At 37.0% G+C, this 18,042-nt stretch overlaps 1 protein-coding gene across 2 annotated transcripts; it reads left to right on the forward strand.

Moving 5' to 3' along the window:
* The first annotated feature begins 3,519 nt into the window (after positions 1 to 3,519).
* Positions 3,520 to 17,805, forward strand: LOC109042034 (Centriolar coiled coil protein 110kDa). 2 transcript variants are annotated; one of them, XM_019058584.2, is made up of 7 exons: positions 3,520 to 3,802; positions 5,154 to 5,220; positions 6,699 to 9,131; positions 9,819 to 10,001; positions 11,032 to 11,207; positions 13,035 to 13,117; positions 14,217 to 17,805. In XM_019058584.2, the coding sequence occupies exons 2-7, from the start codon at positions 5,158 to 5,160 to the stop codon at positions 14,339 to 14,341; spliced, it is 3,063 nt and encodes a 1,020-aa protein (XP_018914129.2). In that variant the 5' UTR covers positions 3,520 to 3,802; positions 5,154 to 5,157; the 3' UTR covers positions 14,342 to 17,805. The 2 variants fall into 2 exon arrangements, with proteins under 2 accessions (XP_018914129.2, XP_072158005.1); XM_072301904.1 differs by having other exon boundaries at positions 14,220 to 17,805.
* Positions 17,806 to 18,042: the final 237 nt, after the last annotated feature.

Here is an 18,042-nt window from a genome sequence, read left to right on the forward strand (position 1 = left end):
AATTTGCACCCGTTTTACCTCCAATTTTTCGGATAATTTTGTTCGCAATTTCACTTGAATCTCCTGAAACTTCAAAGGAGAAACATCCATAGCTTTCTTCAAAAATAAACATTTTATCGAAGGGAATTTGGCAACTCTCAATTGTTCATACAACGTTCCTCCTTCGCAAGGTAGTTCGGATATTTGCCATCCTCCTACTCCACCGTGCTTAGGAAAAACGTCATATGAGCCTTCAGGTGTTGCCAGATTCCCCTCGATGAAAACCCGAATTTACTAGAATTTTTTTTATTGTTTTGCTTCAAATTTTTCAGACGATTTTGTTCGAAATTCGATCTAAAATACCTGGAAATTTCAAGGAAATATATGAGTAACTCTTCTAAAAAACATGATTAATCTGGGGAAATTTGGCAACTATCGAATGTTATTACGGCGTTTTTCCTCAGAATGGCAGTGCTGTATCCTCTGCAAAAGAAGGGGCATCAATGTGAGGGCCGTTTCTGGGCCCACTCTGAACCCAAGTAGCATTCTTCTATCGTGACTGTTATCCGTGCAAAACTTACTGAATTCACAACTGCTTTTGAGTGAGTTGCGATTTTGTACACGGCGCGGCGGCTCTCTCAGCCTTGAATGAGAATAAGATGACCAAAGCAAGAAGACTTAAAACCCACGATCTGAACAGAGCGTTTTACGCTCTATTTTGAAATAAAACTTACAGAAAGAAAACTTGCAACGTGCAATAATGTACTTCGTGCATTTTTCAAAAATTAGGGCTCGATTGAAGACTCCAAAATTCTGACAATTTCTGGTCAACATCGTTGTACAGGGCCACTCAGATACGATACAGAAGAGCGCCTTCAACCCACTGTGTAATCTTAATGCGAAATTCTGATACCACTATTCGAGCGTCACGACAGTAATTTTGCATAGCCCGCCAATTGAAGGCAAATCATTGACTCAGGCAACAGGGTACGACTTTCAGCAATGTGATACATGTTTTTTTGGGGAACAAAACCTCAGGTGGCCCACCTGGCATCCATGACGCCTAACCCCCTAGGGGCTGCCCCACCTGATATCCAAGAAGTCGAACCCCCACGGGCAGCTCCCCTTGGCATCCAAGGAGCTCAACTCCCCGGGGGATGCCTTATCTGACATCCATGGAACCCAACCCTTGGGGCTGTCCCCTAGGGTGTCCCATTTTGGACGATAAAAAAGAAATTGCGAAATCCAACAGAGATACTTGCCAAAAACTTGTCTCATGGTTTCATGTCAACTGGGCCAGTGCAATCATGAACGCTTTGCGCCGCTAGTAATAGGTACCTAAGAAAAGACACTGGAGAGCATACGAGTGATAAGCATTCAGCAACTTTTCAAAACCAGAGAATTCCCAAAAATTTAGAAAAACACAGAGCAGCTGATCAGCTTACGTATGCTGTAAGCAGGAAACACCGAGGAGAGCGCGTTGTGCGTATGGCGCGCCGAATCAAATGAAGGGGCCAGAACGAGATACGTACTTCTGCACTTAAGCCCGAGATACGCGAAGAAAGCTCTCCGGTTTTAGGTGACTTCCGGATTTTTTTCGATTATAGTTTCTTGCTGGCAGATAGACGACATCTTCAACAACACGTCTATGCAGCTCACTGAAAACTGTCAAATATTTAGATACGCACCTCTGCTCTTTCACCACATAGAGTACGTAGAGTCGTAATGTATGTGGGTGAGCTGGCGCCACTTTTAAGCATTTTCCAGGTCCCGAATTCCGAGACTCCTGTGTGACGTCGGGTCACTTTTTCGATACATAATCGATTCTTTGCGATACACGGGTACCCGGCCATCCGATGTAAACAAAGAAGATAGGAATCACCACGTATTCCATACCACCAATTTGGATCGAACATGTATCGAAAAAGTGACTCGAACTCGGCGCACACCGGGCTCGGAACTCGTCGAGCAGAACATGGCGCCAGCTCTCCCATTTACATTACCACTCTAGGTATGTACTCTATGTTTCACCATCGATATGCGTAACTGAAGTTAAAACTCATAAGCTATAACAAGAACTTAAACGTTTGAAGGGTCATTAACTACCTCATTCAGTTTAAATCGGAGACAATACCTGCATAGATGAATCGAGGGGCTTGGAGGACAAGTGGGATACGTGCAGGGCCGGATTAAGGGGGTGGCCACATGGGCCGCGGCCCATGGCGGCAAATTTAGGGGGCGGCAAATTTTGCAATTTTTTTAAATGTAGGTATAAAAAAAATCGGAATCAGAAAAAAAAATTATCAATGAGAAAAGGGGACAAAATCTCTCTTTCCTAAGAATATAGTAATTTCTAATTTTATCGTTTTTTTTCGGAGATAAAAGAGACAGCGTCTTTAATTAGTCGAGTTAAGAGAGGAACTAAGCACGCAATTTTGCCCGGAGCTCAGCGCAGAGAGGAATGATGACGAGGACTTGAGATGAAAAGGACAATGAAAAGGACAATGAAAAGGACAATGAAAAGGACAATGAAAAGGACAATGAAAAGGACAATGAAAAGGACAAGCCTTCGGCACGGCACGGCACGGCGGTCGGCATGTAACACATATTAGCGCCTACAAGACTGCATGAATACTTCATTCATTGCGTCAAACACAGTGCGGTCTGGAGCGGTTGGCGTGAAACGCGTAGCGCCTACAAGACTGCAGGAATACTTCACGCATTGCGCCAAACACAGTGCGATCAGCCCGGCGCGGCGCGGCGCAGCGGCGGACGTTAAAAGTATTAAACCACATTTATGTTTGTTCTTTCAATGTTTTGGTTCATTTCTTATAAATGGAGGACCTTGTCTACACAGAGATATGTTTACGGAACTTCACTTTCGCGCAAAGTTCCGTGAAATTTTGCTAGTAGTGTTGACAGGGCTTTCGCAAAAAATGTGTCCAACCCGAGTAGGTAAACGCGTCTTATGCACCCCTCCCCCTCCGGCACATTCACTTGATGGTTTTTATTGATGTTCCAAAACGAATGAGAAGGGAGCGGCAAAATACAGGTGGCCCATGGGCGGCAAGTAGGTAGATAAATCCGGCCCTGTGTGCAGTTTTTGCTATTTCAAGAAATATGTGTTTAAAAGTTTCAAAATTATGTGGAGCTTTATGGCTGAAAGAAAGTTCAAACTCGCTTTTTGATACTTAACAATTGGATCTAAGTAGTGATTTTTCCACAGAATATATTTTGAGACTCGTTCTAGTTGAAATCATTAATACCTAAATTTTCTCAAAAACTGCACTTATCCCACTTGTCTTCCAAGCCCCTCACGTACAATAAGAAATCTAATTTAAAAAGCTAGGTATTGCAATCCAAATTAAATCCAGTGAATAGACAGCATTTTTTATTTACTTAGCGTAAAAGCATCTGATCAAGGTAGTTGTCGCTCTTTTTTTCCCGCTCATAAAATTTGAATTAAAAAGAGCGCGTTTGTAGGAACCGCGCTTTTGAGAAGGAACCGATGGATAAACGATGAATGGTGACGTGTGGGGAAATTTTGAAGTCGCGGGATTTTGTTGTTTACAATTTTTTGTGATAACGGATAATGTTCATTATCTGAGTCTCTACCGCACAAATCTCCAGGACAATTCTCAATATTTGTCAATATTTCCAATTGAATGTCGTCAAAGAACCCCGGTATTTGCCTTATGGAATCACATCTAGTTTGTGCCTTGAAGCTGTTGCCTTTCCTTGCGAATTTTGTCTAGCATTTGTGCCTTGCTTCACACTGACCTTAGCTCTCTTGTCTCTCACTGTTCTCAATCTATTCATCCAGGTAATGTGCTCATTATATCTTTTCTTAATCAAGATTGGATTCCTTTCCTCAATGTAAATGTCTTATCTCTCTTGTCTTAGTGTGCTTTCAAGCGGAAAATGGAACTTAGCCGCTGACTTGACAGCTTACCAAGTAACTCCAGCCCTAAATTTCAGCTCCTACCGAACTCAGCCTAAGTAGTCTCCGATTGCTGCCAAATGTATATATCGTCAATACTAGTGGCAAGATCTTCCATCGGATGTAGTGTATCCAAATACATAGAGTACCGAATCGATGTTGAAGTCTTTGGAGTTGGAAGTTCAACAATTTTGTCTGAACTAGGACACAGACTTGCTGACCACATGTTCATCAGTTCTGCTTGAAGCCCTAAAGAGAACCCGCTAAAAATTGTGATGAACTTACCGTATGGTTAATTTTAGCCTAGTTTAAAGGAGGAGGACATTACCAGAGCTGATCTAAAATACGTTAGCTGCTGTTCACTTGTGTGTCTGGAGATCTGCCATCGGGATTTCTGTTGTTAGTTACAGTGCAGTCATGAAGTTGGTGGATCTTCTAGTGCTCTTCATTGATTGACCACCCTGTTTGGCATTACCTTTCAATCAAACCTCCTTGTACTGAGCTACAAGTAGCATACTATCTCTAATTGGTACACTAACTTATCAAGACTTCACACATCACCATTTGTGCAGTCTCTACCAACAAGATAAGACTCCATTGTTGGAGCAATTTTTGCAAACAGATTGATACCATTGCGGTCTATTGAAGAAGGTAATCGATAGTGTAATTCGGCAATCACATAACTTGTTTGCGATGTCTGAAAATCTCCGCCTCTATGTTATTTTTTAAAGGAGAGCAAATTGACATCATTCCTTGAAATTTATGCAAAATTTTTTGCACAGAGAAGAAAAATCAAGGTAGTTTTAAAGAATTACCGCTGAGTAGTTTTCCGTTTAAAAAAATAAAGTGTGACAGGAAGTCTGCGACGTCGCAAACCGAGTTATGTAATTGCCGACTTACACCGTGGTAATTTGCTTCTTTTCTTGAAAAATAAATGGGCTGTAAGTGAATAATTTTTTATATTATATTGACTGTCACTTGGTTACTCTGGAACTTGGCACTCAATTCAAGTTTTCTATAGTAAGCCTGCCTAGCAAGGTAACATACCAAGAAGTGTAAATTTACTTTCTTCGAAAGTTCTTGTCTTGTAAATGTATGCAGCTCGCAAGTGGTATTGAAATTTTTTTTGACAGTACTGCAGGCTTTCTAATGGCAGTACCTACCTAGGCTGCAGGCTGGTTTTTTAACTCCAACTGGATACTAATATCGACTAATTTCTCAATTTTCATTCCAGAACAATGCATAAACCTCAGTATACTTCCTGCATCTATATTGGTGGACTTCCCATCTTACCCCCATTGGTATGTAACGATTAATCTACCCTCAATTGCAGCAGTATAGACCTACATGTACTTGAAATATGATTGTCAACAAAGAGAAAACATTTTCATGTCTTATCTGCTAAATTCACTAGGTTTACCGACTAAAACACAATTATACTCAGATTCACGCATGTGAAAAACTCAGGAATTGAAAGAACAATTTAACATTGCGTCTGTCTTCAAAGACAAAATTTACAGTAGGTAGAGTGATTTTATTCAACTGGGATCAAAAGATCAAATTTTGCAATTTTCATTAAATTTGTCACCAAGATTGCAAGCTGAATCTAAATCCTTTGGAATAAGGAAAACGTTTACAAATATTAAACAAATTGGTCAGCAAATTTTTGGTCTCCAGTATATTAAACGCTACAATGAAAGAAAAAAAAGAATTAGGGAAAGTTCCAGGGCATACACAATGGCAACAGTACCGCGATGAAAATGGCTGGGAAACAGCAGCTTCTCGCCAATATCATTAACTGTAATTCTCTGTCAGGGCAAAAATGTCCTATTTTTCCTGTGTCTAATTTAATCGCACAGAAAAATAAAATTGTATTTAAATTATTGATGCTTCAGTTCCCTCCCTAAAAGTGGTATGTAGAACAACAAAATTTTATAGAAAAAATGTAGAATTAACGATGCTTTGTTGGTAGTCGCATTTACCTTTTATATCTTAACTGGTCAGTTGGTCAAAATTACAGGTTCTAGCTCTAAAATATTGGTTTCTTTTTCCTGCTTGCATCTCCAATTTTTCTTGTTGTTAGAGTTTTTAAAAAGTTTATTTAAAAAAATTATTTTCTTCTCAACTTCATGGCGCCCTCTTCATTTTTTTCTCACCTTTAACCAACGAAGACTGTATCAACTACATTTATTCAGCATTCTATGTAGATGTAAATGTCCTCTGTTGAAAAGGTGCACAAATTCATTGGAAATGTCTCTGAAAAATAATTTCAAAAGCTACTCAGAAAGACCTCAAAATAAAAGCTATATGCTACGTAGAAAGTCTTCGAAAGTCCTCTACCTATAACAGTGTGTCACTATGTAAACTTAAATTCCACTCTCTTTGTCCCTTAACTTTAAAGTACACCGAGAAAAAAAACACACTTATTCTACCGTTACAATGTTAGTAATGTCACACAGAATTCCACGTTAGTAGAACCGTGGATTTTGATTCTTGTAACGATGAGCACGGTGATATGACCGTGTTCACCGTAATATTACTGTGGGCACAGACTTAGTATAATGAGCATGGTTATGCTACTGTGATCTTAATAATATTACTGAAATCCACGGTTCCTCTGCCGTGGAATCCCGTGTGACATTATTACCGTGGTAATCGTCGAATAACCGTGTTTTTTTTCTCCGTATAGAAGAGAAAGTCTTTTATCGAACTTTTTGATATTTCCTGCTTAATATTTTACTCTGATTCAGTCTCATAATTCATTTTGTTTATTTTATAGATGACTGCTGAAATTCGGCAAGAAATGCAGAAATATAAACAGCTGGCTGCTGGAATCGAGCAAAAAATATCTCAAAGAAAGGACTCGTTCACTCAGTCTGAAGCCATCGATTCAACATCTGACCCTGTAACTTCAGTAATACCCATTGTTTCAGATTCTCAGCAATTTTTTCCTCCAGAAAATAATGAAGTCGATCACCCTAAAGACTCCCCTAAAACAGACATTGACAACCAGAGTATTAACGAAAATGATAAAAGTCTCAACCGTTCTGTGCGTCGAAACTCATACACGCTGGAGACTCCAAGTCCTCAGCTCATGGCTTTGCTGCGATCAAATCAAATTGAAGATGTGAGCATCAGTCAAAACTCAAATTCTGAATCCTTCACTGAAGTGTCAAAATTGAGTAATAGCGCCAAGAAACAGAGGACTTCATCCGGTCAGTGTTACAATGCAAACTATGATGTTAGTTGTCCAAATCACAAACCACCTGAGTCAAGCACAGGTGCACTTTCCACAGCTAGCGATAATGAAACTATATCTTCTGACATTGAATCGATCGTCACTTTGGATGAATCTGCCAAACGTGTTGTCGATTCACGCAGTCAGATCTCCTGTAACAGTGAATCTATTCCTAATCAGTTAGTCCATGATCAACTATCTCCTTGCCTTGACGATGAAAGTAGTTTGGACGTCTCGAAAATCAAAGACTTAAAACTCTCCTCTAGAGAGAGGTCCTTGAGAAATACTCCAAAGTCGCGACCATTTATCAAAGCCAAGAAGAAAGACATAAATATGGAGCTAAGAAAAGCTTTTCTCAGGAAAACAGGTGTTTCTCGTGAAGGTACCAGTTTATCTTTGCCGACCAGTCTTCGATCAAGTCCTGAACCTAAAACCTGGTTCTGCTCAACGGAAAATATCTCAAGTTCACCCTCTCGCATTCCACTGTCAACGAAGATTCCACAGCGATATCATAAGCTTTCAGAGCGATCCCAGTGTTCATTTAAAAATACAACAATCAGAAACCATCTTAATGAAGCCAAAAAAGTGAGTCGAATCAAGCATGAAAGGTTGTTCTCATCTTTGATCGAGGACAAAATGAACATCAGTGATGACTCTAAGTCTATATTAAATCAGTCCAAGCTGCCTGTGTATATGCCTTTGCGCCGAAGTAGTCTTGGCTTCGTTCCATTCAAGCCTGACATTCCTCCGAAGAAAAATAAGCCCTCCAGTCTTTGTAGACGTCCACATTTAAACAGTAAGAAGAGTGATTTACAGTTGAACATCAACGAACGAGAAAATCTGCGAAACTTTGAAACAGATCATCATAGTGACACAAGCAGTTTTGGCTCAAGTATTTGTACCAAAGAAATCGTAATGGATGAAAACAAGAACATGCAGTATGAGCTGCCAAACCTCAATGAAAGTTTCAAAAAATCTTTGCATGTGAGTGAGGAAGATGTCCCTCTGTCTCCAATTAATTCTAACATTGTTAATTGTACAACAAACGGAAGAAATATCAACAAGTCACAGTCTAGAACATCACTTCAGAACGTAAAAAATTTGCAAGAAACATGCAATGAAAGTATCTATCTACACTTAAGCCCGCCTTGCTCTCATTCAGATGTGGAAAGTTTGATCGATGAAAGTCCAGTTATCAAGAGCTCACCATTTCAAGCCAATTCAAGCCCAGGAAGGAACAGCAACATTGCACAAGTTCTTGATCGCACTCCCCCAACAAATTTTGCAGATTTGACAAATAATAATAGGAAATCTGCCTCTGGTGGTAGCCGAGAGTCTAACAGGTCACGAAAACAGCTGGACTTCAATCCGAAAAATGCTAAGACTCTGTCAACTAATAATTCCTTAAACAACTCATTTTGTGATACGATATCATTGAGTGGCTCGGAATTCAACGATGCCTCCGTTTCATCTTTCAGGGATAGAGAAAGCAGCATCCTCAGTGATGCTGAAGTTTCTGACAAAACTTTGTCAATTTTACTTCAAGAATTGCAGACCAAACATCAGCAACAAATGGAATTACTGAAACAGAAACAGATCGAGGAGCAAAACTTGTTGGAGCAGAAGCAGAAAAAAATCACGGAAACAATTCTGCTCAACTTGTCAAACGGACTTAGTTCATCGTCTACATCTCCAAAGTCTGCTAAGAGTGAAAAAAGCGCTAAGATTCCGCCCAGCTACGATGAAATACCGGTGAATCGGGGTATCACTCCTCTACCTTCCTCTGATTCGGCTAGTATGACTTTCTTCAGCTCAACGCCTGGTTTCAAACAAACCTCAAATTCTGGTCTTGCCATCACTCGTTACTCGCTGCCTCCCAATATGTCTAAGATGGTTCCGAACAAGATTTGGTTTATGAACAATGTTCCAGCCACTAAGTTTTATCCAAAGAAGAGCTATAATGAGCTTGAAATTGTAAGTTTTTGCATATTTTTGTTTGTAGATTTCAGCTTTTTTATGCTTTTACAAACGGAAAGAAATGAGTTACCTCCTATTTCTGTTCAAAATCAACTTTAGCTGTCAGTAGAACAGTAGTATGAAATTGCAACAAAATTACTTGATGTTGCAATCACAAAAACATTCATACCGTCTTGGCCGTTTTCAAATTTTTTGTTTGTATTACTCAGTGAAGGCTGTTCATTTGATACATAATCAGATTCTTTTACAACCCCCTTTCCATTCACATTACTTTTTCATTTTGAATTTTGGATATAAAATGCTACCTTGTATTGAGGTTTTCAAACAACTAGTGCTACACGCCCACTTAAGTGTTATAGAATGCTGTTTTGAACACCCCCCTTCTCTCCTGTAAAACACCTGTGGTGCAGACTTACACCCTTCTCTTCTAGAGCGTCAAGTATTATATGAACTAAGTCTCCCAAAGCCATCTTAAAATATTTGTAAAAAAGGAGAGAGAATCACAGAATTTTTTTATGAGCTGGTATAGAAAGTTTCTCCTCTAAAAAACAAAAAAGCATGATTGAATATTTTCAACCTCAGTTTCAAGTTAATATTGGATACTTTGATGTGATAATTTTAAAAACTATTTTCTTATACTAATCTTTCGTTACATTTTTTATTTCACCCTTATTTGCTTTCCAGAAAGCGGCAACAATTATTCAAGCTGGTATACGAGGATATTTTGTTAGAAGACTAATGAAAACAGAACGTGTTCAACTTTTAATTGAAATGATTCAAAAATCCATCAAATGTGCTCTTGAAATCCAGCAAGAGCCTTCGCCTACCCTAGCTGATTATGAGTTTCATGCGAGATTAATTCAGCAGGTAAATATATTTCTTGAAATCTCCTCTCTTCAACAATTTATCTGTATGACTTCTCCAATGAAGATGAAGATTGCTGATTCGATATATGGTATAGTATGGCAAGATAAGATCTACACTTTGTTCCATTCTGAAACATCCTAACAATTTCTGTATATGGTTGCAACACCGCAACCACCCCTGGTCATCGGCCAAGAAACCAGAAATACCATTGCCTTTGTTCTTCTTGATATGCTTGGAAGATTTCTGTTGTAGATCCTATTTTTCTCTTACCTAATCAATGTATCGCTAATCAACTCAGAATAAGTTTTCAAGTGCAATTCTAAAGAAGGGTTTCTAAAAAAACCAAAATCAAAGAACTTTAACAAATTATGACTCTTATTGATATATATATATAAAGTCGCTTTATAACGCACTCTGGCGTTCTACGACACCCAAGCGCCACATATGCCTGTCTTCCCAGAGGTTATCGGGCAACTGACACCGCAACATCTCTTTGTCAACGCCCTGCCGCCAACCCTTTACGGGACGTCCCCGTCGCCTCTTCCCAGGTGGTACCCAATCCAAAACTTGTTTGGGCAACCTCTCCTCCGACATTCTTTGCACATGTCCATACCAGCATAACTGCCTGGACATGACGTCGTCTCTTCGCGTGACTCTTATTGATCAGTTCCAAAATATTGTGACTTAATTAAAAAAATGTAAAAATGCTTCGACCTTCTTTTTTTTTACAAATTCTTCAGAATCTCACTCTGAAACTAATATTGAATGAATATACATGAAATGAATCATTTTCTTTGTACTTAAAATGTTTAGTTTCTATTCAACAGTGTAGGTACTGAAAAGGTGTTAAAAGAAAGGTCTCACTAGTCCTGGCTTCCATCTGCATTGCCCATTACCTTAACTTTTCTATTTGTGAGGTCAATATGTGTTAATGCCGCATTCTTCAGGGATGCTCTGAAATAGAACCGAGTATAGTCATAACTTCTGGCACAGGATAATCATTTCCACCTTTCATGATTTTATGTCACAGGTAACAAAAGCTTGCTATGAAATTCATGAAATATTCATCATCTATCCCCAAACGGAAAAATTTGCAATAATAGCTGCTGACCGACTGAAGAAGTCTCAGAAACTAAACAACAGCACCCCAACAGTGAAACCTCTCTCTGCTGCAACTAGACGATCTTTGCAGAGAAAATTTTCCCAGTAAGCCCAATAAGTTTCATACCTTTACAGAGTTCCAATTGATATTCATTACTTACATTTCATACCATTTACTTTATATACTATAGTGACTTCTACTTACTTATGTAACCTCCTATTGACTTTTAATGACTCTAATGAGTTCTTGAGGTTAATTAGAAGCACACAGAAAAACTGTACAAAGTATGTACAGGGTGTCTATGAGTTCGTAAATTCCGGAAATATTACTAATTTCTTAAGGGCGATCCGGAAGTACTGATAAAGTGCAGAAATTCCTCAAGAAGGTCCGGAATTTTTTCCTTCGCACAACTCATGTTTTTAATTAATTCGGGAAAGTATACAATCCGCTGTCTTTTGATTCTTAGAGTATTATTTGCCTGCAAGATTGCGACTGTGCAGTCAGTTAATCTTCAAGCTCCCAATGAAATTGTGTGTCTACTTCATTTCTGTTGCAATGGACCACTAGACAAGGTATGAATTTCAGCATTCTGATACATGTTTCCTAACCAAAATTTCACGTAAAACACAATGCGCTCAACGAAAATTACCAAAATCAATACCTTACGAAGATATTTAATGATTCTTAATCCGTGAATTCAAACCACCCGCTCATGAAAACTCAATGTTCTGCGTGATTCACATCGCGCGCTAAACGTTATCACGACAGTCTCTACGATATAAAAATCTGGCAACCTCGATCTTGACGCTTTGGCTCAGCTTTAGCTAATTGCTTATATTTTGAAAAACTTATGGTGGGAAATGAACATTGCTCGATTGAGAAGCTTGCTGAAACCGTTGTAGTGCGCGATTTGACTCACGTAGAGCTTTGAGTTTCCTGTGAGCGCGCAGTCCAAATTCCTCGTAACCAATGTGTAATAAAAACGTTAATATCTTCGTTTAGAGTTAATTTTGGTAATTTTCGAGGCGTGAATCGTGTTTTACGCGAAATTCTGGTTAAGAAACATGTATCAGATTGCTCAAATTCGTACCTTGTCTAGTAGTCCATTCGAGGAAAAATTTCAAATTTCTGAAATTTTTTTTTAATTCGTCAAATGGAGGTGCTGAAAAAGTACTGAATTTTTCTGTTGCGGAGGCACTAAGTTTCTTGGAAATTTACTTACTGAAAAAGTACTGTAACAGTACTGATTTTTGCCCAGCCTGATTTAGGAGACACCCTGATGTATATTATAGGTTTAGAGCTTTATTAGATGAGAGATTTTCAGTTTTGACTGCCGAATTTCAATGGAGTAGTGGCAAGGAATTTTTACAAGGTTGTAGTATACCTGCTCGTACTAGGTAAAATTTTGTGAAAAAACAAAAAGTCCTTTACTTAAAAAGGTCGAAAAAGCATTTTCAACATGAGATATAGACAAACTGATTGCGGTAGACGCATGAGGCGTAACACGGTGTGTTGGAGTTTTTTTTAGCCAACGTGCATTAAATTCAGCATCAAGCTAATATCTCACTACAGAGGAAAAAAAAGCTCACTCACAAGCACAATTTTCCTCCGTAGTGAGATATCAGCTTTATGCTGAATTTAACTAATTCCATAGTCTTCTATGGAAATTGTAGAGGCTTAGAAATACCTGCAATTCTGAAAGATGGCAGCAGCTTATACCATTGTAGTTAAAATATACAATTTTCTGTATTTTATGCAACAAAGTTATTTCTTATACCAAAATTAAATTCTGAGGTTACAAAATTTAAACTCTTATGAAGACAAAGAGGAGTTCTCTTAAGTCATTGATATTATGTATTGAAATTATGAAAATAATCAGAAAATTTAAATTCATACAGACTCTAATTGGTCTCTTTCACTATCTTTTTCAGAAGTAGCAACGACAGCTTTGCTCAAGTACCAAAGAAGCCTTACCGATCACGATCTCACACTTTCACGTCCTCTAGTTATCATGGTAAGCATTATGTAAAGAGAAAGTTACTTTTTTCACATACTGTGAATGCAGCACTCAACTTATCAATCTATCTACAAGTAATTTGTACGCCACCTGCCTGAATAAATCCAGAAAATTAGGTAGCCCAAAACCGATCCTTGTATTCAAATGAAAACAGAATTTTTGGTGAAATACAAAGACACTTAACAGCGTCAAGTCGCTTCATCATGAGAAGCTATTTTATTACCTGATTTATTTTTTCGTCCTGGTTATCTTACCTGCACCAGTAAAAAAATCTTATTGAGACAATTAATCATCTTAACCAGAATGCCAGCATTGAATAAAATCATCATAACGGCCCCATCTGCGGAATTAAGTTAAAGTAACTTTCATTAAAGATAGAGGATCTTACCATAATTGATTTAAAAGATCAACACTTACTTTAAGCTTTTTAATGACCTTGAATTTTCTAGCCAAACAGAGAATCCCTGATTTAAAACCACTTCTACCATATTAAGTATAAATCTATGATTAACTCCGCAGATTTCTGAGCATTGTCCAAAATAAATACCCAGCCGATTAACTGTAAAATTTAATTGATTTAACCAGGTAAGATAACCAGGACGAAAAAATAAATCAGGTAATAACCTTTATCAAACCTGGTAAAATGGAAAACTCGCATAATTTTTTTAAGAAGCTATTTTATAGCATAGTTGCAGTCATTGCTCACAACTTTTGCAAATGTCAGAGGGTTTTTGTCATATGAGTTCATTAAGGTAGAAGGTTGTCCGAATTCTATAATTTTTGGATAGTGAGGATTAGACCAAAAAAAAAAACCCAAACCATTATCATTAATCACGGGTTTCAATTTTACTAATAAATTTAGAGGTCATCCCGGCTAAGTTAGTCTGTACTTAGGGGTCATTCTGGTGTTTTCAAGGGCCAAAATGGTTTTTCGGCCGTAAATATTGGCAACAATCTCTCCCTGTACTCTTGTTTCCAATCATCTGGTCTTTTAATTAGGACCTGTTAATATTGCATTCATAAAAGGAGCTCAATGATTGTAGTCAAGCCAATTCTGTACAATTTCGTAACATTTTATCTTCGTTTTTATTTTCAGAAGATCTCCCAAAGAAGAAAAGATATGTCCGATCTGCTACATCATTCAATTTAAAGAAATCTCAACGATCAACCCATGACACAAGAGTGACAAACGAAATGAAGCGCAGAGTTCCGTGGCGGTAATAAGCCTCGCAGCATCATACCTTCATCCTACCACAAATTTTGCATTTATTTTTATATTTTTACAATTTTATTTTCTCAATTTTCTTTTTCTTTATTTTTCAATGACCATCTCCAAACTTGATGATCCAATGGAGCAGCTCCTATCACACTAAATGGCTGATAAGTGCTTTATTTTTTCCTCAAACGATAACTGATTTAAAATTTATCATTCCTTTTCATCAGCTTAATTTAATTGTTATTCAGTTTTATTTCGTAATTTGTACTAAAGTAAAATAAGAGGGAGCAACAACTTATTTTTGAAGCCTTGTTTTTATTGAAAATTTATATGGAAGCTTCAGTGTATGTTCGCCATATTTTTGAGTGACATCTCTCCACATGCCTGGCTGTGAAGGTTTAACCTATCGTATCTAAGACATATCTACTCTGAAAAATGAATATTAATATTTTTGTAGTTCTTTTTCAGCCTGGAAGAATGAGAGTCATTAATTTGCTGTATTTTAATTATTAGGATTTTTTTTTTTTTTTTTTTTTTTTTTTAGATTAAATTTTTCTTTAATTTAATACTCAAATCTTATTCTAATTTTTATTTGCTTTTGAGTCCAAGTATTGCAAAGGTTCATTTTTTCATACAGCATGTTTTGTTTCAATTAGCATTTTTAGCTTTGCTTGCAGTCCTATTATTTAAATTATCTGTTAGGTAGGAAGGTTAGTCCCTAGTTGCAAGAAGTTCCATTCTTAAAATGGAAGTATTAATCGACTGTCTCCATGACAAAGAAGTTTCTTGGAGTGAGATAATTTCTGAAATGTTTTGTTAAGATCTGAGCACCTGTTGCAAAGTAAAATATTTTCTTTTTGCTCAAATTCAGACGCTCCATATTGGATTAGATCATGAGACTTATTCAGGTATAATTGCCGTAACTTTTTATAGTTGCCTTGTCCACATTAATTGTTCCTCTACGAAGTGTAAAAATGAATGAGAGTTCCTTACTGATGATTTCTCACAAAAAAAAAAAAAAAAGAAAACATGAGCCAGCATTTAATGTTTGCAATTATTTTTTTTTTTTCTTTCTTGAAACCATTAAGCCGTCCCTCTTGAAATTGTGAATTGCATGCCTTGACTTACCTCTTTTAGAGGATAAAATGATTTGTTCGACCAAATGAACACTCTTATGAAGTGTTGTTTGGTTAGTTACCTTTTTTGTATGTATTTATTCCCTAATGATTCTCAGATATTTTTTGAAATTTCTTGTATTACTGAAAGAATCTGTTAGACATGATTTGTAAGGTTTAAGTTAAGATTTCACTGTGCAAAACAAAACTCTGCCATTTGCAGCAGTAACGCTAAAACTACTTTCTAAATTTTGCATTTTATCCTCAGTTAACTCTCATACCAAAAAACATAATTCTATTCTTAGTATTTCTTAGTAGTTAGATTCAAAATTTCCATCCAAATGAAATAAATATCTTGAAAACATGGAAGAAGAAACCAAGCATAAACCTAAAAAAGTTAGAAAAAAGCACTTGCGCCTGAGGAAAAAATGTAAAATTTGGAATACAGTGATAGCATTCGTTTCAGGATAGTAGCATGAGCTGCAGACATCTCCAACTTAAGTTTCAATTTTAGATCTGTGGGCTTACCTAGACTTTGTGAAATTTTGTAAAATTCATTAGTAAGAGTTGCGGTTGATTTAATTTTTTATAAAATTCATTACCATCCCTTAATTGTTGCTTTTTATGCACGAAGCGAAGAAGTTCAAAAAATGGTCCACCTGAACTTCTTGTAAAGTTGTATTCTGATAATTGATACATGCAAAATTCAGGCAATGCATGTTGGCCTTTTGAAAAACATGGTAATGTCACAATCTTTTGCATAGTACACACTGTGACCATTGTACAATCAAATAAACGAATGAAGTCATTCACCAAGTTTTTCCAAAGGCAACATTTGCTCTAATTTGTGATGTATGAGATTATTGTTTATGTAATCCATGATGTAAGCCATCTGAATTTAATTTTTTACTGGATGCAACTCGGCTAGCTCAGCAAGATGGTAAAACTTCAAAAACATTTATCTTGATTTTGATGTTTCAAAGCCTCCGCTTCTATTTTATTTTTTGACTGTAAACCGAATCAACATTATGGCTTGAAATTTTCACCGATTATTCCTCACTCAGAGAGGAAGAACCAGGGAAGTTTCCAAGAAATGGCTTCGAGGAGTTTTTCTCATTCCAAAAATAAAATATGACTGGAAGCCGGCAATGCCGCAAACTAAGATACATGTTTCTGCAGTTTTGCCATTGATTATTCATTCCAAATTCTTGTCAAGAATTTTTTTTTGTTTTGACTTTGTAACAGTTGAGCTGCTTGAGATAGAAATTGAAAAAATATTTGAAGCTGTTACGTTTTATGAAGTGCTGAATTTTTTCGTAATTGCAGCATCAAGATTTTGACTTTATAAAATTATCAGGATGATAGAATTCTCTGTATACATGTAAGCAAATATATGACTAGGCATTGAGTAGGTTTAGAGAATGATTGGTTTTGATCCTTGAATCTAGGTTGATGATCTTGAGACTTTCAAGCAGTTATTATCATCAATGTTACTTACTTATGTGTAGATCAAGTATAACTTACCCATCAGCCCTCAACGATCTGTCAGAGGTTCCTTTTCTAACGCCCAGTTTTTAGGAGGGAATTTGCACAGATGTGTTAATCTTATATTTGTGGCTCTTAAAGCTCTTACCTCTGTGCAAGTTTGCGCTTAAAAATTGGACTCAAATCAGCTAGAGCTTATGTCAGATGAGTTGACTCTTGTTAACTTTTTACTTTGTATTTGCAAGTAACTGCGCTGCTATTGGCCACAGACAACAATTAAGGATTGACAGATGGCGACAACGAGACTGAGTGCAGATTTGTCAAACGGTCCACTGCGCATGACAGTTTCAACTCATCTGATGCAAGCCTCTGCCGGGTTGAATGAAAGCCGCTCCTTTGCCGTTTCGAAATGCTCAAGATTAATGTATTTTAATTCAGACTTTTTCATACCTCGTCAAGTAAACATGAGGTCTCATCCGGACTTTATTTTGCAATTAGGAACTAGAATTTCTAACTCATCTGTAAACTTCTTCTGTAACTCATGTACGCACCAATGGTACATGTTCTTCTAAACTGAGCCAGAAATTGTAGTTTCGAATTGCAAAATGTAGTCTGTCTGCTTCAAGTGTGCTCAACCTTGATCTCAATAATTTTGTTGTAAAAATACCGCTGATTAATTTCCATACTTTCCATACTTTTTAAGGTTGCTCGTACAAATTATCAACCTAGTCATTTTAGTCTTAATATGGCCACACTGTGCTCAGTGAGCTTATCAAAGAGATTTTTTGGAATAGGAATGTAAAAGGAATACATAATTTGTTTTCTATTTTTTATGGATTAATTGAACAATAAATTAGTTTGATTAAAAATCTGAAGTTATTTTTCCTCTCAAATTAAATTCATTACCAGTTGTCAACGGTGTCAAGTGCCAAAACATGACAACATTCCTGATTTTGGTCAACAACCTTAGGTCGTCGCTTTTAAAAGTACTGTTAAGTAATTGTAATAATGAATTTTTCTGTTCACAATTAATCATCTCATAACTTAACAGAATTTCTCAGAAATATGCTTTTTAGCATTATGTGGAGATTTACTTATTAGTTTTC

The sequence above is a fragment of the Bemisia tabaci genome, chromosome 6 (genome assembly GCF_918797505.1).
Source record: "Bemisia tabaci chromosome 6, PGI_BMITA_v3".
NCBI classification, from domain to species: domain Eukaryota; kingdom Metazoa; phylum Arthropoda; class Insecta; order Hemiptera; family Aleyrodidae; genus Bemisia; species Bemisia tabaci.

What these genes read in the sequence shown, in the direction of transcription:
- LOC109042034 (XM_019058584.2), top strand. Translation starts at nt 5,158, where the DNA reads ATGCATAAACCTCAGTATACTTCCTGCATCTATATTGGTGGACTTCCC. An exon ending in TTCCCATCTTACCCCCATTG is followed by an intron (nt 5,221 to 6,698) that starts GTATGTAACGAT and finishes TTTATTTTATAG; the next exon opens with ATGACTGCTGAAATTCGGCA. An exon ending in CACGTCCTCTAGTTATCATG is followed by an intron (nt 13,118 to 14,216) that starts GTAAGCATTATG and finishes TTTTATTTTCAG; the next exon opens with AAGATCTCCCAAAGAAGAAA.